The sequence below is a fragment of the Equus asinus genome, chromosome 30, assembly GCF_041296235.1.
Source record: "Equus asinus isolate D_3611 breed Donkey chromosome 30, EquAss-T2T_v2, whole genome shotgun sequence".
Lineage (NCBI taxonomy): Eukaryota > Metazoa > Chordata > Mammalia > Perissodactyla > Equidae > Equus > Equus asinus.
The window spans coordinates 17,572,203-17,591,187 of record NC_091819.1 but is presented as its reverse complement, the minus strand read 5'-3'; the positions used below and the strand labels follow the sequence as shown (position 1 = coordinate 17,591,187).

The following is an 18,985-nucleotide window of genomic DNA, read 5'->3' as shown; positions in this document are numbered from 1 at the left end:
TAGTAGGGGGTCCTGGACTTGTACGATGAGGGGGTGCTGCTCAGTGGGAGGAGCTGAATGGGGAGCGTCATCAAGCTTTGCCAGCCCAATGCCTTCTTCTTCCCCGTAGACATCCCCCCACCACGTGAAGATGATTTCTCACAAGAGGACACAGAAGATCTTAAAACAGAGATTCCTGAAGAGCCCAGCTGCTTGGATCAATTGGATCAACCCACGACTAGTGACGTGGGTACCTCAGAAATGTCACAGAAGCCGAATACTGAGAAAGACATACACCCAGGTAAAGCTTGCTGATTTTCTCTACAAAGTAGAGGCTTATTGTAAAGGAGAGCTGCTAGGAGATTCCTTGTTAAAGGCAGGAAATAGAGGGGGAATAATACAGGTATGAATGGGTTTAAAAAAATAAGAAATCCCAGAACTCACAGAGAAAAGCAGAAGTGAAGACGGGTGGAGATCAATAATAGAAACAGGCCAGAGACTGTAACTAAGCTACACGCCAGTGATTGGCTGTCATTAGCCTGTGCAGATAATTTGAATCTAAAATGTTCTTCTTACAAAGCGTTATGCTCCCAAACAGTAGTTTTCAACCAGCCCACAAGCATCAGAAGCTCTGGGGGTGGAGACCAGAAATCTGTGTTTAACAAGCCCTCCAGGAAATTCGGAGCTATTGGAAGTTAAAGTTGGAGAACCACTGCTCTAAAACTCACAAATTCTGTGTTTTCCCCCCATTCCACCGCCCCTCCCCAGTAGAACACATGTCGCTCAGTTCTCTTGTTAATTTGCTACCTGGACAAGATAAAAACTTTTTTAAAACAGTGGAGGAGATATTTATGTCTAGGTGTCTTTATACTATAAGGTTATAGGAAACTGCAGAACTTTTCAGTATGTAATAGTCCACTGTAGACTGAGCACAGAAAACATCCAGTGGGAAAGCAACTCATTTCATTTGAATTGAGAAAGTTGTTTTAAAAATAAAATAAAATAAAATACCACCCCAATAATGATATCAACAGCTTTCTAATTTTTGTGTAGCTTACTCATTTTACCAGTAAATCAGAAGGACAGCTGATTTTTATTTTGTCTGTCCGATATGGTGTTATGACATCATTACTGATGTTGTGTTTTTAGAGATTACGTTCTATAACCTTCGGTATTGCATTAGCCTGTGACACCGTAAGGCCTGGCTGCACTGGGCTGTACCTCCTGCGCCCTTTCAAAGTTTAGGAGAAGTCATGGCAAGGAGAGGAGGTCAGCTAATTTGAGAAGAAATGACATATCGGAGGTCTCCTGTGTTCCAGAGGCTATTACTTTATATATAATACTCTCTACTTCTAAATTTTTGTAACTCACAAAGGTTCTGCTTGTCGAACATGAGTCATACACCATTAAGAACTTGTTATTCTCTTGCTCAAAAACTTTCAAGGGTAGGAAAAATTCTGCTGGCAGAATAGAAAACAGACCTTTTGCTCTGTCCTGTAAGTTCCACTGCAAAATGACGTCAACTACCTGTACAGGCTCATCTTCCCGAGTGTCCCTTCGTGCATCTCAGGGGCTGAGGTCTGACCTGACTGGGAAGACTTCACCCGGGGTCAGAGTCATGGGTCAGGAGTGGATGGGACCTCAGGGTTGGAAGAGACCTGAGAGGCAGCCAGTCCAGCTTCTCACTAATCGCTTCTCGGACTCCTAGCTGTCTATAAGATGTGCCCCAGACCCAGCTAACTCCTACTGAAATCCTCTCCCTACCACCACCTCCTGTGGAAACCCTTTCAGGTAGAGCTGAAATTCTGCCTCTTCCACAGAGCTGCAAGCCAGGCCCCACCCTGTAAGCAGTTCCTTTTTGTCCCTTTGGCATTTACCATATTCTGTTTTATGTCGCTGTCATTCCGCCATTCAGTAAGCAACTCTGGAGTGCCTGCAGGTGCCAGACACTGTGCTAAGCACTGGTGCCCCCCGCCTTCAGGTCTGCGAACTTTCTCATTGTTTGCCTGAAGTTTCAAATACACTGCTTCACCACACTAAATAAATGTTTCTTAAATGTGACTGGGTGTTTATGGAAAATCATAAAATTCTGCTTTCTCAATTCCCAAGTAAATATTGTTCAGATAGCAGTGGCGTTGCCGGGGCGTGACAGAGGAGACTAGTCAGGGGTAGAGTGGCCTGGAGATATGTTCCTTTTATAATTGAAGGATGTGACAGCTCTAATGGGGACTCTGAATTTTTTTCTATATAATTGTCTTCAGGAGAACCATGTGTCCAGGCACAGTGACTAATATTTCGTGTTCACTCTACAAATGTTTAAAATGAAGAGAAACAATTCTTATTCTGAAGCACAAAATAAAACAGTAGTTTTCCCCCCTCAATTTTAGGCATAATTACAACCAAGCGCACTCCTGTCAATGCTGTTGATCCTAGAAAGCAGCGAGAAACGAAGGCTGAAGAAGCAACGAGTGTCACACCTTGGGAAAATGCAATTCTTTTAATATATTCATTCATGTTTTATTTAACTAACATGGTAAGTTTGACATACATAGTTTCTTCAGAGAGTGTTATCACAGTTGTTCAGTTGATTTTGAGCATGAGGGGAGGACTTAAACTGTCTCTATGAACATTGCTCCTGATCCTTTCACGATAGCCCCTGAAACAAGCCACAGGTCTGTGGCTCTGATGGGTTCTTAGTTTGGTTTGGCATTTTTGGCATTTGAAGAGGATTTGCTGTGTGCCAGAGCTGGGCACACATGCCCCTGTAAACGTGGTTCTTCCCTTCAAGAAGCTTTGTCTACCAAGGTGATAGAGACGTTCCCTGGAAACCTAATATGCTATGGGCCGAAAGGGAAGTATTTCCCTGATAGGAGAACGATATGTTGAGTTAATTGATTCACTGTGGTGGGAGGATGCTCCAAGAAGGTCAGAAGTTAGCTGAGACGTGTTCTGAGCAGAGCTGAGGGACCGACGGTGTTTGCTGTGAAGTTTATTGTTGAAGAGAAGGGCTGGTGGAGATGGGGGCGGTGTGCAGTCAGACAGAAGAAATAAGATGTTCAGATGGATGGAGGCGTGCAGAAAAGGTTATCTGGGGAAGCCCGGGGAGGTGTTGGCGTTGTTGAAGTGTAGAGTTAGAGGCGGGTGGTCTTTTGGAGGGAGATGGGCGACCATGAAGGAAGTCGTATATCAGGATGAGTGACGTTAGACTGGGAAGGCTCCTTTGAAGGTTGTAAGCAGGAAAGGGATATGGTCAGATTTGTTTCTTAGAAAGAGTCACTTATGGCAGAATATTTATTCAGATTTATCTTTCTAAAGGGAGTCATGATCCAAATGAGACATTTCATCTGTCTAGAAACTTATCTAAGCTTTTCAGGACTTAGCTCCCCCTTGTGGTACTTGTTGAAATTGGATGTTTTTCTTGATGAATTATGGGAATGAGCAAGCCTCCCGAAAGTGGAGGCCGAGTTGCCCTTGGAGCTGTAGAGAAAGTATCTTTCGCCACAAAAATATTTTTTTCCTCTAGATTCTGTTACTTCAAGACTTGTGTAGGAAAGAGGGTTATATTTTGTTCTGTAAAATGCGTGAGTCTTGAGCATTTTGAACCCCAGATTCATCACTTAGAAGTGTGGGCAAATTGCAGACTTGGAATCTCAGCGTCTTCATCTTTAAATGCAGACGGTACCCACTTTAAGTGTTGTAAGAGTTAAATGAGTTGCTAACGTAAAGTGTCTAGTGCAGTACCTGTGTTGTGTAGGGTCTCATCACCTGCCACCTCCTCATTCGGATGGTCAGAGGGCGATATAAAGACATGGAATACCTGGGGAATTCAGGAGAAAGGCCACCACGATAGGAAAGATGGAGGAAAACCAAACCGTCTTTTAGTTTTCTCCATTGTTGGCAGTGGTGGCAGCCACTGGGGTGAAGGTGTGTCTGACCCGTGCAGTTCGAATAATGAAATTTTCAGTGATTAAAGCAGTCTCAGGAGTGGAATCTGGTTATCAGAATGAGTCATCACTTCAAAAATTCAACAGCCTCCAGATGTGGGAGGAATTCTTTATTCATTTTGTTTGTGGATATGCACAGAGCCCTGTTCTAGGCCTGGGTTTGGGGACACAGATGTGGTATGGGATATGTTCTCTGCTTGATGGGAGAAGACACAGACATGAATGGCAAGAGAAGGGGGGCAGTGTTACAAAGTAGCATTGTTTTGAAAGGTATTGGCCAGAAAGCATTTAGATGGCCCAGTGTGTACAGAGAGTATTGTGCTAGGAATTGAAGATTCCAAGAGGTATAAAGCATAATTCTGGTTTCTGAAAGGCTTAAGAAAAGGACATATCATATATATATGAAAATTAGGAAAATGGGAAACTTGAAATAGTTTTTGTGAATTATCAAATAACTAGTATAGATAATTATTTGATATGGCTGGAGAATAATGGGGTGCTGACTTGATTGGGAAAACTGCACCAGAAGTCAGATTCATAGATCAACAGTTAATGGAATCTTAGGTTGGAAGAGACCTGGTCCAACTTCTCACTAATTGCAGTCATTTCCTCTCCTGTAGCCCCAACAAGTAGTTATGAGGTCTGGGCATCGACAATTCCTAGTGTGAACAACCTGCCCTACAAGGCTAGTCATTGTTCTCTTGGCTAGTTCATTCTTATGTTGACTCCAAATTTTCCTCCATGTGATTTCTTCTCATAGAATCTAATTCCTTTTCTACATAGTAATCCTTTAAATAGTTGAAGTTATGCTGTAATTTAAGTGTTTTATCATGGAAAATTTCGAACATATGAAAGCAGAGAGACTAGTAGAATGAACCCATGGGCCCATCACCCAGCTTAATGGTAATTGCTTAATATCGCCCAATATTTGGCACATTCAAAATCCCCTCCCCTCCTTTTAAAAATTGTTCTTATTCAGATCAGGATCTTCTTGAGGTCCAAATGTTATAATAGGTTGATACATGTCTTAAATCAACTTTAATCAGATATAAATTGCATACAGTCAAACATACACATTTTAGAAATACAGCTCAGTGAGTTTTAGCAAATGTGTACACCCATGTAAAAACAACCAAAACTAAGATATGGAACATCTGCTTCATTCAAAAAAAGTTTCCTCATGTACCTTCCCAGCATGTCCCCCTCTGCACCTGATCCAACCACTGAGAAAACTTTTTCACTGCAGAGTAGTTTTTGCTGTTGTAGAATTATAGTTATAAATGGACTCATACTTCGGAGTGAAACTGCCCAGTCATATGGTAAGATTGTTTTATCTTACTTAGGAGAAACTGCCAAACAGTTGCCAAAGTGACTGTAACATTTTATGAGACTTCCAGTAGGTCACATATTTGCTAACACGTGGTATTACCAGTCTTACATTGTAGCTGTTCCAGTGGGCATGTCTTTATAGCTTTAATTATTCCCTGATGATTTATGGTGGTGAGCACTTTTTCACGTGGCCATACTTCTTTGTGTGTTCATGTGTGAAAGAGTTGTTCAAATCTTTTACCCTTTTTTCTTTTTTTGGGGAAGATTAGCCCTGAGCTAACATCTGCTGCCAATCCTCCTGTTTTTGCTGAGGAAGACTGGCCCTGAGCTAACATCCTCGCTCATTTTCCTCTACTTTATATGTGGGACGCCTACCATAGCATGGCTTGCCAAGTGATGCCATGTCCGCACCCGGGATCCGAACCGGCGAACCCCGGGCTGCTGAAGCGGAACGTGTGCACTTAACTGCTGCACCACCAGGCCGGCCCTTCTTTTGCTCTTTTTTAAACTGGGCATTTTCCTTCTAAATATTAAGGTCTAAGAGGTCTTCATATATTTTGGATACAAGTCTGTTGTCAGATATATACTGCAAATAATTTCTTCCAGTTTATGGCTTGGCTTTTCAATTTCTTAACCTTGTCTTTTGAAGAATAAATTTTGATGAACACCATTTTGTTAATTTTTACTTTTATGGTGAGTGCTTTTTGTTTCCTGCCTAAGGAATCTCAGGCAATTCCAGTGATTCAAATATCTTCTCACGTTTACTTCTTGAAGTTTTATACTTATGCCTTTCATGTTTTGGTCTGTGTTCCATTTTGAGTTAATTTTTGTGATTGGTGTCAAGTTTCATTTTTTCTTGGAATGCATATCCAGTTGCTCCCATGTCATTTCTTTCCCTTTCAAATTACCTTGGCACCTTGAGTTGAAATCAATTGACCATGTATGTCAATTTCTGGACTCTAATCTGTTCCATTGATCTGTATTGCTATCCTAGGATAATGCCACACTTTTTTGATTCCTGTAGCTTTATAGTAAGTCTTGCAATCGGACAGTTCTCTTGTAAAATTGTTTTGGCTATTTCAGTTCCTTTGCATTTCCAAATAAATTTTAGAATCAGCTTACCAATTTCTACAAAAAAGCATGCTGAGATTTCGATTGTTATTATGTTGAATCTAGAGATGAGTTTGGGAAGAACTGATTAACAAATAGTAAGGCTCCTAATCCAAGAAGTAAGTTCATCTTTACATTCATTTTGATCTTCTTTAATTTCTCTCAACAGTGTTTTGTAGTTGTCAGTGTACAGGTTTTATGTTAGTATTTTATGTATGCCAGTGTATTACGTTGTTTTGATGATGTTGTAAATAGTATCTTTTTTACATTTTATTTACAGTTGTTTTTTGCCGATAGGTAGAAATACAGTTGATTTTTATATATTGACCTTGTGTCTTACTACCTTACTTAATTTACTTATGAGTTCTAGGGTGGATTTTTTGTAGATTTCATCGGATTCTCTGTGCAGATGATCATATCATCTGTGAATAAACACACCTTTTTTAAAAGTCAAGTTAATTAAAGCATAATAACATCTAGTAAAATTCACCCTTTCTATGTACAATTCTATGAATTTTCACATTATTTCTTCAGATTTTTTTGTGTTCCTCTTCCCTTGCTTCTCCTTCTGGGACTCTAATGACACATATGTTAGACCACTTTATGTAGTTCCACAGGTCACTGAGGCTCTGTTGTTTTTTGTTCTTGTTTTTCGGTCTTTTTATGTCTTTGCTTCAGTTTATAGTTTCTGTTGCTGTCTTCAAGTTCACCGATCTTTTCTTTTGTAGTATCTGATCTGCTGTTAAGCCCATCAAGTGAATTTTTCATTTCTGATATTTTATTTTTTAGCTTTAAAAGTTCCACTTAGTCCTATTTTATATCTTGCATTTCTCTTTTCATGAGAATGAAGAGAGAAATGGTCATGGGTTTTTTTTTTTAATTCTTAAATAAATTCATAATAGTGCTGTTAAAGCCCTTCCTAGCTGATTGTATTAAGCCAGCATTAGCATAACAAAACCAAAGACATAACAAGAAAAGCACAGACCGGTATCTGTTATGAACATAAGCACAAAAATTCTAAACAGAATTTTAGCAGATCAAATCCAACAGTATGTAAAGAGGATAATACATAATGACCAGGTATGCTATATCCAAGAATGCAAGGTTTCTTTAACATTAGAAAATAAGCGTAAGTCACATGTTAACAAACTTTGAAAAGAAAATCCGTATGTTCAGCTCAACAGACACAGAAAAAGGATTTGAAAAAATCCGACATTGATTACTGATATTTAAAAAACAACAAACTAGGACTGAAAGGGGGCTTCAAATAGCCTCTCTGAAAGACTGCGAGCCAGCGTCACAGGTAACGGTGAATGACCGAATGTTTCCCCCTAAGATCAGAACAGGGATGTCCACTCTCATAGCCTCCAGACAGCACTGTAGTGGGCACAGTAAGGCAGGAGCCGGTGCACTAAGGCAGGAAAAAGAAACAGAAAGCATCCACGTCGGGAAGGAAGCAGCAGAATTGTCTTTATTTGCAGATAACCTGAATGCCTGTGATTAAAATCTGATGGAATCTACAAAAACGCTACTGGAGCTAATGAGCGCATTCAGTAAGATTGCTAGATAAAGATTAACATCTAAAAGCAGTTGTATTTCTATATACTAGCAATGAATAAGTGAAAATTGAAATTTTAAAAATTTCCAGTCCAATAGCATCAAAAAATATAAAGTACCTAAGGGTAATCTGGCAAAACTGTAAGACATATAAATTGAAAACTATAAAATATTGCTAATAGAAATGAAAGAAGACCTAAAAATCCTTGTTGATGAGCGAGAAGACTTCATATTAAGCTATCGTATTGTCACTGTGACAAACAGGATGTCAGATATCATTCAGCCCTTCCGTTTGATCACTAGAATCAACATGATCCCAATCAAAATCCCAGCAGGATCTTTTTGGTGGAAAATGACAAGTTGATTGTACAATTCAAATAGAAAATGTGAAGGACCTAGAAAAACATAAACATGACCTGATTTCAGGACTTGTCACAAAGCTACAGTAAGTAGGTTTGCATGGCATCAGTGTAAAGATAGACAAATAAACCGTTGGATCGGAATAGACAACCCAGAGATAGATCCATATATGGCAGTGGATTTCAGAGGTGGAAAGGACAACTAAGCAAAGAAAAGGGAGCCTTTTCAATAAATGGTACTAGAACTATTGGAAATACTCCTGTGCAAAAAAATTGATCCATACCTCACAGCAGAAACGTAAATTAACTCAAAATGGTTCATAGACCTGAATGTAAAGCTTAAAAGTATAAAACTTCTAGAAAAAAGTTAGGTAAAGATTTCTTAGATTTGATACCAAATGATTCATAAAAGAAAAAATTGATAATTGGGACTTGATCAAAATAAAAATTTCTGCCCCTTGAAATCCACTGTTAAGTGAATGAAAAGACAAGCCACAGACTAGGAAGGAATCACTGTAAAGCATTTTTCTGATAAGGGACTTATATCCAGAATATAAGAATTCTCAAAATTCATTAATAAGAAAACAACCCAGTAAAATAACACTTCACCAAAGAAAATATGTGGATAGCTTAAGCATGTTAAAAATAATGCTCAACATCATTGCTTATCAGAGAAATGCCAATTTAAATCACCATGAGTTATCACTATACTCTTACTAGAATGACTAAAATTAAAAAGACTGATTATACCAAGTGTTGGAGATGTGGAGGAACTGGAAACATCATACACTGCTGGTGGGGATGTAGAATGGTACAACCACCTTGGAAAATAGTCTGTCACTTTCTGGAAAAGGTAAACATACACCTGTCAAATGATCCAGGTATCCCTCTATTAGTAGGTTATACGTCCATAGACGGACTTGTACATCACCGTTCATGGCAGCTGTATTTGTAAAGGCCAAAAACTGGAAGAAGCCAAATAGCCATCAAGAGGAGAATAAACAAACTGTGACATATCTGTACAATGAAGTGCTACTCAGCAATAAAAAGGAATGACCTGTTGATGATATATGTGGCCACATGGATGAGTCTCAACTTATGTTGAGAGAAGCCAGAGGAAAGAGAATACATGGTGTATTATTCCATATGTATAAAACTTTAGGAAATGCAAACTAATCCATTATGACAGAAATTCTGCTTGGGCGGGGAGGGAGGGGTGGCAAGTGGCAGGAGGTGGGATTGCCAAGGGCATGGGACTTTTGGAGGTGAAGGATATGTTCATTATCTTGAATGTGATGATGGTTTCACAGATGTGCTTGTAAGTCAAAACTTAGATTGTGCACTTAAGACGTGTAGTCTATTGCATGTCAATTTTACCTCAAAGCCATAAAAAGTCTCTCCTTACCTTCTTAGGTAGAAGCAGTACAGTATACTCTTCTCCACTCCTTTATTTTTGATTTTGAAAAAGGCATATTCCGGAAACCATACCCTAGCAGAATATATAGAATTATTTGATTTCTCTTTTTCCCGGTTTCATAGTACTTTAGTGTATTCAACAATTCTTCTATTGGTGGACATTTTGATTATTTCCAGTCTTCTGTTGTTAAAAATAATGCTGGAATAACATAGTTTTGTGCATATGTCTGTTCAGCATCTGTCATTGTATCCCCAGTAGCTTTGAGATAGATCTTTAGAAGTGGAATTGTTGGATCAATAGGTGAATATGCAGGTAATTTTGGCAGATGTTGCCAAATTCCTGCTCATAGGGGTTGTATCATTTTGTATAATAATCAGCAATATATGAGAGTACCTGTTTCCCCTACATTCTCTCACCAAGAGAGTATGTTGTCAAATGTTTGGCTGTTGCCAATGAGTGGGAAATGGTATCTCAGTGTAGCTTTCATTTGTGTTTCTTTTATTATGAGTGAGGCAGAGCACGTTTCCATATGTTTGTGAGCTATTCCTATTTCTTTTCCTGAGAACGAACTATTTATTTTTTAAGCCCGTTTTTCTATAGGTTTGCTGGCTGTTTTCTTCTTTATTTGTAAAGTTCTTCATATTTTAGGAATGTTAACCCTTTGTAATATGTTACAAATATTTTTTCTCAGATTGTCATTGTCAAACTTTGCTTCTTTTGCATTTTTTGCATACAAGGGCTGGACAGATTTTTTATTTTTAAGTAATCAGGTTTATAAGTCTTTTCCCTTGGATTTTGAGACATAATTAGAGGGTTTGGCCCACTCATAATACATTGAGAAATTCACTCATATTTTTTCTAGTACGTGCTTGTTTTCATTTTTTACCCTTAGGTTGTGATCTGAATGTAAATTGGAATTTATCCTTGTGAACAGTGAGAAGATCCGATTTTGTCATTTCCCATACGGTTATTTAGTTACGCCAACATCACTTTATAAAAAGTCTATTTTTCCCCAGCTGACTTTTAGTGTATCCCAGATTTCCTATGCACTTGGGTCTGTTTCTGGGTTTTCTGTTGTGTTCCATGGTCTGTCTGTACTCTTGGGCCAGTGCTGTTTTAATTACAGAGCCTGCCTTCGCCTCCCCTCCCACCCAACCTCCCTTGCTCTTCTATTTCAGGATTTCTCTGCTTGTTCTTGCTTGATTGTTCTTCGGAACTGACTTTATGTTCAACTCGGAGACATACCCTTTAAAGATCTGCGAATATCTTTTCTCCCCCAGGTTAAATGTCCCCAGTTTCTTCGACTTTTGGAACGTGATTTCCAGGCTATTCATAATCCTCGTCCTTTTCCACAAGTTCATGTAAACATGCAATGTGGGACCCAGAACTGAACCCTTAGCATAGGTGTGGTGATGATGTGACTCCGTAGAAGGGTTTTTAAAGGGGCATCAGCAAGGGTGAGAGACGATGTGAGCACCTGGAGGTCAGGAAGGAGAAAAGCGAGCGGGGACTGAGTGGGCAGGGAAGGAGGGCATCCAGGCAGAGCGGTGGTCCTCCAGCGAGAGCGGGCGGGGCGCCACCTCTGCTGCCTGGGCACTCAGGGCCTGTGCCTGGGGTCTCAGCGCCCTGTGATGGAAGGGGCCAGTTCGGGGCGGGCGGCAGCGGCCGGCCTTTCTCCTGTCCTCCACCCCCCGCCCATTCTTCTCCTCCGCCTCCTTCTGCTCTTAGCTCCCGGGCCCTTTGAATCGCGCGCGCCCTCCGGGTGCCTGCGACGGGGGCGCCTCCCTTCCCTTGGTTTCTCCCGCGCAGGTCTCTTCGCGCCTGCCCCCCGCGCCGCCCCGCCCTTGGTTCCTTCCGTTCTGGCCCCGCCCACCGCGGGCCCGACCCCCCCCCGAGGCCCGCTGACGTCCGCCGGGGGCCGTGTCTGATGACGTGTTAGACGGGAGGCTGGGGCGGAGAGTGCCGGCGGCGGGGGAAGGCGAAGTTCGCCCCCGGCTCCGCCGCCCGCGCCTGGTGCTTTCCGAAGGCGGAAGCGGTGACAGAGTGGGGGTCCGGTGCGGTTCCACGGGGAAGCGTCGCGTCCGCTCGGCTGGCCCCACGCCATGGACTCAGTACCTGCCACGGTGCCTGCCGTCACCGCTTCCCCGGGGGACCCGGAGCTCCTGGGACCCCTGTCGGTGCTCTGCGCAGCCCTCACCGCCAAGCTACTGGAGGTGACGGCCCCCATTCCCAGGGAGGGACCCCAGCGCTGGCAGGCGGGTGGCCGAGTTCCGAGCCGAGCGGGTGCACCGACGGCCCGGGCGAGGGAGAGACGGAGTGTGTGAGGCCCGAGGCAGGCGGGACGCTGCAGTGCTGTGTAGCGAGGCCGGTGGCAGTGTGTGTGAGGTTTCGTCAGCTGTTCATTTTTTATTGAGCACTTTCGATGTACCAGGCACTGTGTTACTTTGTGGTATGCAGTCTCGATCAAAACAGCGAGCATCCCGTCCCCTGCGGGTCCTTTTCCAGTGATCGGCACTGTTGGGGGATGGGGCTGGTATGGCAGATACTTGTGTAGTTGCACAGCGCGGTGAAAACAGCGGAGAAGCAAGCAGGTGTTGAATGCGCTGTCTTCCAGGAAGCATTTAAAATTAAGGCGTTGAGTTTTGTAGAAGACAGCTAAATCCAGAGTAGTCTAGACTACTGATCGCGAGGTGTCTGAAGGTACTCAGCATTTGGCTTTATGTAAGAGTAGAATAGAATTAAGATTTAAAGTCTTAGCGGGAAAGTGCAGTGTTTATGTTAGTTATCATCATTTTGGTTTTATTTGCCCCCATAGGAGTTGATTCCTTCTATAGTATGTTTCAATCTTTTTTTGATTTTTTTTATGGCTTTTTAAGTCATAGCAATCAACTAAGAGAAAAGTATGCACCAGAGGGAGTCCAGCCATGTGTTAGACAACATGATGTGGTAGGACCCATTGCAAACTGGAAATATATCCTCAACTTAGAGACATTTAGATTCCTAATGTTTAAAAAGACCTCAAGCTGCACAAGAAATACGGGGCTGCCAGTATCCTATCTTTATTGAAGCAGTGGGAGCTATTGGAGGTTTTTGAGGGAGCAGTTACCTGATGGAGGTTGACTTAGAATTTCTGTGGATGATTCTTTGTGACTGCTTTATTGTAAGTTTCTTTATGGGTTCCCATTATTTCAAACATTTCTGTTTCAGCTACTTGCTACATTGCCTGATGATGTTCAGCCTGGACCCGATTGTTATGGCCTGCCATGGAAGCCTGTGCTTATCACTGCCTCCTTAGGAATTGTTTCATTTGCCATTTTCTTCTGGAGAACCATCCTTGTTGTGAGTAAATTAAATTAACTTATATGTTGTCTCAGAAATACAGGGATGTTTTATAATCACTGGCCCCCCTTTTTTTTTTTCAGTTAATAATATGAACACAAATTAATACTTATAATCTAAGCTGACCTTGGCGAATAATTCAGTGTAATCCTTGTTGGTAAAGACATAAGTGAACAAGACACCATGTGTATTATCTCAGTGGGAAAACTTCAATTTATAAATCTGTTCTATCAAAACCTAAAGATTTGACTGTAGAATTAGGACTTCTTAACAGCCATTGTGAAAGGCAGCTTAATAATGTGTAGAAGCCTTTAAAATGTTTGCACCCTTTTATATGGTATAATACCGTGTCTAGTAATCTATCTTAAAGAAATAACCAATCGTGCATTGAAGATCCTGTATAAGGAATTCAATGGAACTATGTATTCGAGCGAAAACTTGATACGGTGTGAATGAACTTTGCAGAGGAAAAGCTTTCAGTTTCGGTTGAAGCTTAACAGTTAAAGTGGGCAGAAGCATTGCATGCATAGTTTTCTAGAATTGAGTATTCTTTTTCTGACTTCTTAATTTTGTCAGCCATATATCATTCTTAATAAACTCTCTTTTTTTGCACAAGTGATTGTAAAATCACTGAAAAAGAAGCGTCTTTTGCTTGGATTCCTATGACGTCTCCTCTAACCTCATGGGCTTTTCCTCAGATAGAAGGAAAAAGGGAGACCAGAAAGGCTGAATGGGAGGGGTCAAAAAGAAATTGTTTTCCGCTTCCTGCTCTAGTTTCTCCAGCTCAGAAGCTCTGGCCCCCGTGTAGATTTCCACAAGGCTGTGCAGGCTTTGTGCCCCCACTGCTGCTTCTCAGCCTCAGCACTTGACTCTTGGAACCTTGGTCCCTTCTCTCAGTTGCCTGCTGCTGCTTCTTGTTTCTCCTGCTGCTTGATTTGGGTGAAAGGAGGGCAAAGGAAGCTTCCTCTCTCATTAGCAAGGCTGTGACATTAGAGAAATAGTCATTTCTTTCCCCGTGGAAACTTGGAATACATTTTCCTATAACAACATTATTGTGAGTGGTGTTAGAGACTGTAATTAAATATCGAGATATTGTGGATGATGTTTGGACTGATCCGAGTATCTCATCCCCATATCTAATCATTGAAAGGGGAAGTAAATTCTGGGTTACAAAGACATTTAGTTTTAAATTGAGTACTGCTTAGGTTTCATTATCCTATAATTCAGTGTTGTCTTGAGAAATTTAGATGTTAGCTATCATTTCTCTTGTTTCTTGTGCATTTTCCTTTAGTAGTCTCCTCTCCCTTCCACGTTAATGACCACTGTTTTTAGGGGTTTGGGAAAACCAGAAGATCTAGCTTATGAGATTTCTAAATTCAGCCAGTGGCCAATTTTAAATAGGATTTCTAAGATGTTTTCTGGTTAGAGAAGGAGGCATATCTTAGTACAAAGATTATGCCTTTAATTTTGTTTCCTCAAAGTCTTTTTGAACAATCCTTGTTTCTAGACATCATTCTGGCTGTTTGGGGTTTTTAAATAAATTTCAGGTAATGAAGCGTTAGTATATTTTAATATGAAAATATTATCCATTTTCCTTTTCTTTTCTTCTGAGGAAGATTTGCCCTGAGCTAACAGCTGTTGCTGATCTTCCTCTTTTTGCTTGAGGAAGATTTGCCTTGAGCTAACATCCATACCATCTTCCTCTATTTCGTATGTGGGTTGCCGCCACAGCACAGCTGCCGACAGTGATGTAGGTCCCCACTTGGGAACCGAACCCAGGCTGCCAAAGTGGAGCACGCAGAACTTAAACACTAGGCCACAGGGCTGACCCCATGTCCATGTTCATTATTAAAGTTGAGTGCTTTTTAAATAAGATTGGTGCTCATTTAATAGAGATATAAACATATCTTTAGTTGCAAAATGAGGTATTTACCTTAGTGCTTTTGTCTATCAGAAACTATTTATGAAGTATCACTGATTACATTTGAAATACTTTTATTTTTTTTTTTCTTAAAGATTTTATTTTTTTCCTTTTTCTCCCCAAAGCCCCCCGGTACATAGTTGTATATTCTTCGTTGTGGGTCCTTCTAGTTGTGGCATGTGGGACGCTGCCTCAGCGTGGTTTGATGAGCAGTGTCATGTCTGCGCCCAGGATTCAAACCAAAGAAACACTGGGCCGCCTGCAGCGGAGCGCGAGAACTTAACCACTCGGCCACGGGGCCAGCCCCTTGAAATACTTTTTAACCTTATTTTTTATCCTTGGATCGTTATGCTGAACAAAACTTGTTAAATTTTCATTTAGTTATAATTTGACTGTTGTATTAGGAAATGTACTGTTTCTATTAATAAAAAGTTTTGACATCAAATTTAATTTTATTTCTCTTTCTTTTAGGTAAAGAGTAGAATGTACCAAGGTAAATACTGAAGCTTATTTTGTTATTGTACTATTTCCTCAGTATTGGTGTTCAATAGGAGCTTCATGTAAGCTGGAAGTAGATACAGTGCCTTACGATGTCTGATCGACTTACTAACTCCAGAAGGTTTACCTATCCTAGGTTATTAGCTGGGATGACAGAGTACATGGTGATGCTGCCAGCTGAGATAGGAGATGAGGCAGAACAAATTGTGGGAGTAGGAAGAAGATGACTAGTTTAATTTTGGGCAGACGGGCTTTGAATGTTGAGGTAATGCAGGTTTATTACATGGGAACAGTCTTCCTGTGCTGATAGTTTAATTAGTGTAGTGTATACTTATTTAAGGAGGTAATTTGAGGAACAGAGATGTAAATCAATATGCTTGTATTTTCTGTCTGTTTCTCTTTGCAAATGACATATCCTTGAAATGATCACATTTTCTGAGAAGAAAACTGCTTCAAGAGGGGAAGGAATGGAGCTAAAATATTTTACTGTATTTACTATCTTTGAAATACATTTAAATTGGAATCTTGTTGAAATAAGGGTTCTTATTATATTTTTTTTAAATTTTAATATTTTTACAACCTTATTAGCTATTAACTCTAGATTGCTTTTTAAAGGCATGATAGTTATGCTAAGAACTTCCTTTCCCTCACAGTGCCAGATAGCATGTCTTTGCTGCTAATACATTGGGTAATTCAGTTTCATTAGTGATCCTAATAATCTTCTGGATTTCCCCCCTTTTTAGTTACTGAACAGCAAATTGCTGAGAAGTTGAAGACTATCACCAAAGAAAATGCAGAACTTGTACAAAAATTGTCAAATTATGAACAGAAGGTATAATTATTCTTTTAGTTTTTTCCCCTGTGGTTCCAGCTTGAATTATTTCTTCTTGTCTTTAGTTCAGTTATTACAGTATTTTGAAATCATATTTTTAAATTTCATTATTACCTACAAACCATCCACATCTGAAGCAATCGTCATATGTGTGAAGAACTACATTTTTCCCTAAAGGGTCACCTACCTGGAGATAAAGTTTTGATAGACTTTAATTTATATTTTTGAATTCCAAATGCTTTAATTTTTATATAGATCAAGGAATCAAAGAAGCGTATTCAAGAAACCAAGAGACAAAATATGATTCTCTCAGATGAAGCCATTAAATTTAAGGTAAAAATCCCTTCTCTTTGATATTACATTCTAAAAACAAAAAAAAATGATGAGTAATTATGAATAATCTTAATATATATTTTTTAATAGGATAAAATCAAGAACCTTGAAGAAACTAATGGAATTCTGGATGAGACAGCTAAAAATCTGCATGTTATGTTAGAATCTGAGAGAGAACAGATTGCCAAAAATCAGGACTTGGTAAGAGTTTCGCTGCTAAGTGTTACTGTAATTTGGCTTGCCCACTGTTTTCAAGACTGGATGGGTTGAACTCTGCATCTCCCATGCCCTAACTAGAGCAGGCTTGGGAGTCAGGGAAGTTGAACCTCCTTTTGTCCATTTTTATGGAATTTTAAATGCTAATCCAGCAAGTTATTATTTTAATGGTCCTAGGAAGTATTTTTGTCCTCAGCCCTGGGTAATTTTCAAATTACTTTGTTCTGCCCTCCGAAACACACAGAACGGCTGAGAAACATAACCGAGCCGAACAGTTCTAGTGCTTTGTTTTGTTTTGTTCTGCGTGTTTTTTTTTCCTCCATGAACTTTTAATTTCAGAACAGTTTAGAATTACATAAAAGTTGCAGCGAGAGGAGAGAGGATTCCCATATGTCACACACCCGGTTAAGCTTGATCACCTGGTGAGGTAGCATTTGCCAGGTTTCTCAACTGTAAAATGACCCGTTTTCCACCTTTGCACACTGTCTTCTTTGGAAGGAAGTGACTGTACACGACCCACAGTTAAAGAGTGAAGAGTACGTTCCTCCTCCTTGCGGAGGCAGTATCTTCATAAATTCTTTGGAATTCTTCTATACGTGAGATTTGTGTATTCTCCCTCACCTCCCACCATTTTTAGTTCAGGCAAAAGAGATTTTACAGTGATTTGGGTTTTTTTTTTTCCTTCTACCGCTAGGGAAAACCATGGATTTGAACTGGTTTACTTGAAAGTTATTTTCATGTTCTTTGCTTTCACCTTTTTGTCTGGTCATCTACCACATTATCTCATAGCCAAGAAGGTTGTAGGTGGCATGCAATAGTTATGCCTCCAATTATTTTCTTCTTTCCTCATTTCCTTTATATTCTTGACTGTTTTCCTTAGGCTAAAAGTAGATACCTGCTTTTACCTGATATGTAGAGGATGGCTCTGGGATATGTTTTGTTAATGTTTCTTCTTTTTGGCATATATCCCAGTGTTTCTACTGAAATCCTAATACATTTTTATGTCCTTCTTCCACATGACAGATATCGGAAAACAAGAAGTCTATAGAGAAGTTAAAGGATGTTATTTCACTGAATGCTTCAGAATTTTCTGAGGTAAAGCGGCCTACGGTTCCTGCAGAATATTAATACAATGTCTTAGTTTTGTTGAGGAGCACACATTTGATGTGTGCTAGAATATGCAAAAAATGAAAAATATATGATGTCTAATTGGGAAAGTGTAACTTTTTTTGTGTTTCTTTGGAGTTAATTCACTAATAGAAGTGTTTTGCATTAGGTTCAGATTGCTCTTAATGAAGCTAAACTCAGTGAAGAGAAGGTGAGGTCTGAATGCCTTCGGGTTCAGGAAGAAAATGCTAAACTTAAGAAGAAGAAAGAGCAGGTAAAGAAAAGTCAACGTCATAGATTATGTAAACTAGAGAACTGAGTATCATCATCTCTTGAGTGTCTTTTCTCACGTCTGTTTTTAAGGAAATGAAATATGTATGCAGTATTCTATTCTTAGGTACGCAAAGTTTAAACCACGCTCCCTAAATTGCATGTATACATTCTCCATCTGTTCTGGATTTCTGCTCTTCTCTACAATTTCCTGTAGCTATCAGTGTTGTTTAGTAACTTGAATAGCCTCAAGTGGGCAATGGATTTGCTTCTTAGACCAAAGAATTAGGTCTTTATGACTCTCCGTTGAGCAGTTAATGCCTCACTGACCAAGGGAGCATTACGTGCTCTGGAGTCTGGACTTGGCAGACAGTGAGACGTGCCCTTCTGTTCCTCCTGGAAGTGGATTCTTTGAGTAGGCTATCATTTTCTGAAGGATGCAGTAGGCTGGTTCAGCTTCCCTGACAGCTCTTATGTTCTCGCTGCAGTTTTGAGGGTTGGAGCCTCTCCCCTCTGCCTTAACCAAGGCCTTGGTGACAGGCCAGAGAGGATCATGGCTCCCTGCTCCCCTGTCTCGTTCATGTGGTCCTGATGTCTCCTGTGTGAAAGCCCTAACCTTTGGAAATTCATGTGTTTTAACTTTTCAGTTGCAGCAGGAAATCGAAGACTGGAGTAAATTGCATGCCGAACTCAGTGAGCAAATCCAGTCATTTGAGAAGTCTCAGAAAGATTTGGAAATGGCTGTCACTCACAAAGATGATAAGGTTGATGTAA

At 40.3% G+C, this 18,985-nt stretch overlaps 1 protein-coding gene across 11 annotated transcripts in view; it reads left to right on the top strand.

Moving 5' to 3' along the window:
- MIA3 (MIA SH3 domain ER export factor 3) overlaps positions 1 to 18,985 on the top strand; it is a 46,631-nt gene that overhangs the window by 14,350 nt on the left and 13,296 nt on the right. For 8 of the 11 annotated variants that reach the window (XM_070501586.1, XM_070501584.1, XM_070501582.1 and 5 more), the window contains exons 5-14: positions 110 to 280; positions 2,367 to 2,512; positions 12,903 to 13,034; positions 15,427 to 15,448; positions 16,197 to 16,285; positions 16,541 to 16,618; positions 16,709 to 16,819; positions 17,858 to 17,929; positions 18,111 to 18,215; positions 18,859 to 18,981. In XM_070501586.1, the coding sequence (XP_070357687.1) occupies positions 110 to 280; positions 2,367 to 2,512; positions 12,903 to 13,034; positions 15,427 to 15,448; positions 16,197 to 16,285; positions 16,541 to 16,618; positions 16,709 to 16,819; positions 17,858 to 17,929; positions 18,111 to 18,215; positions 18,859 to 18,981 (1,049 nt within the window). Of the gene's footprint in view, positions 1 to 109; positions 281 to 2,366; positions 2,513 to 11,605; positions 11,909 to 12,902; positions 13,035 to 15,426; positions 15,449 to 16,196; positions 16,286 to 16,540; positions 16,619 to 16,708; positions 16,820 to 17,857; positions 17,930 to 18,110; positions 18,216 to 18,858; positions 18,982 to 18,985 lie in introns of those variants that run through there. The other 3 variants (XM_070501589.1, XM_070501588.1, XM_070501587.1) reach the window with 2 other exon arrangements.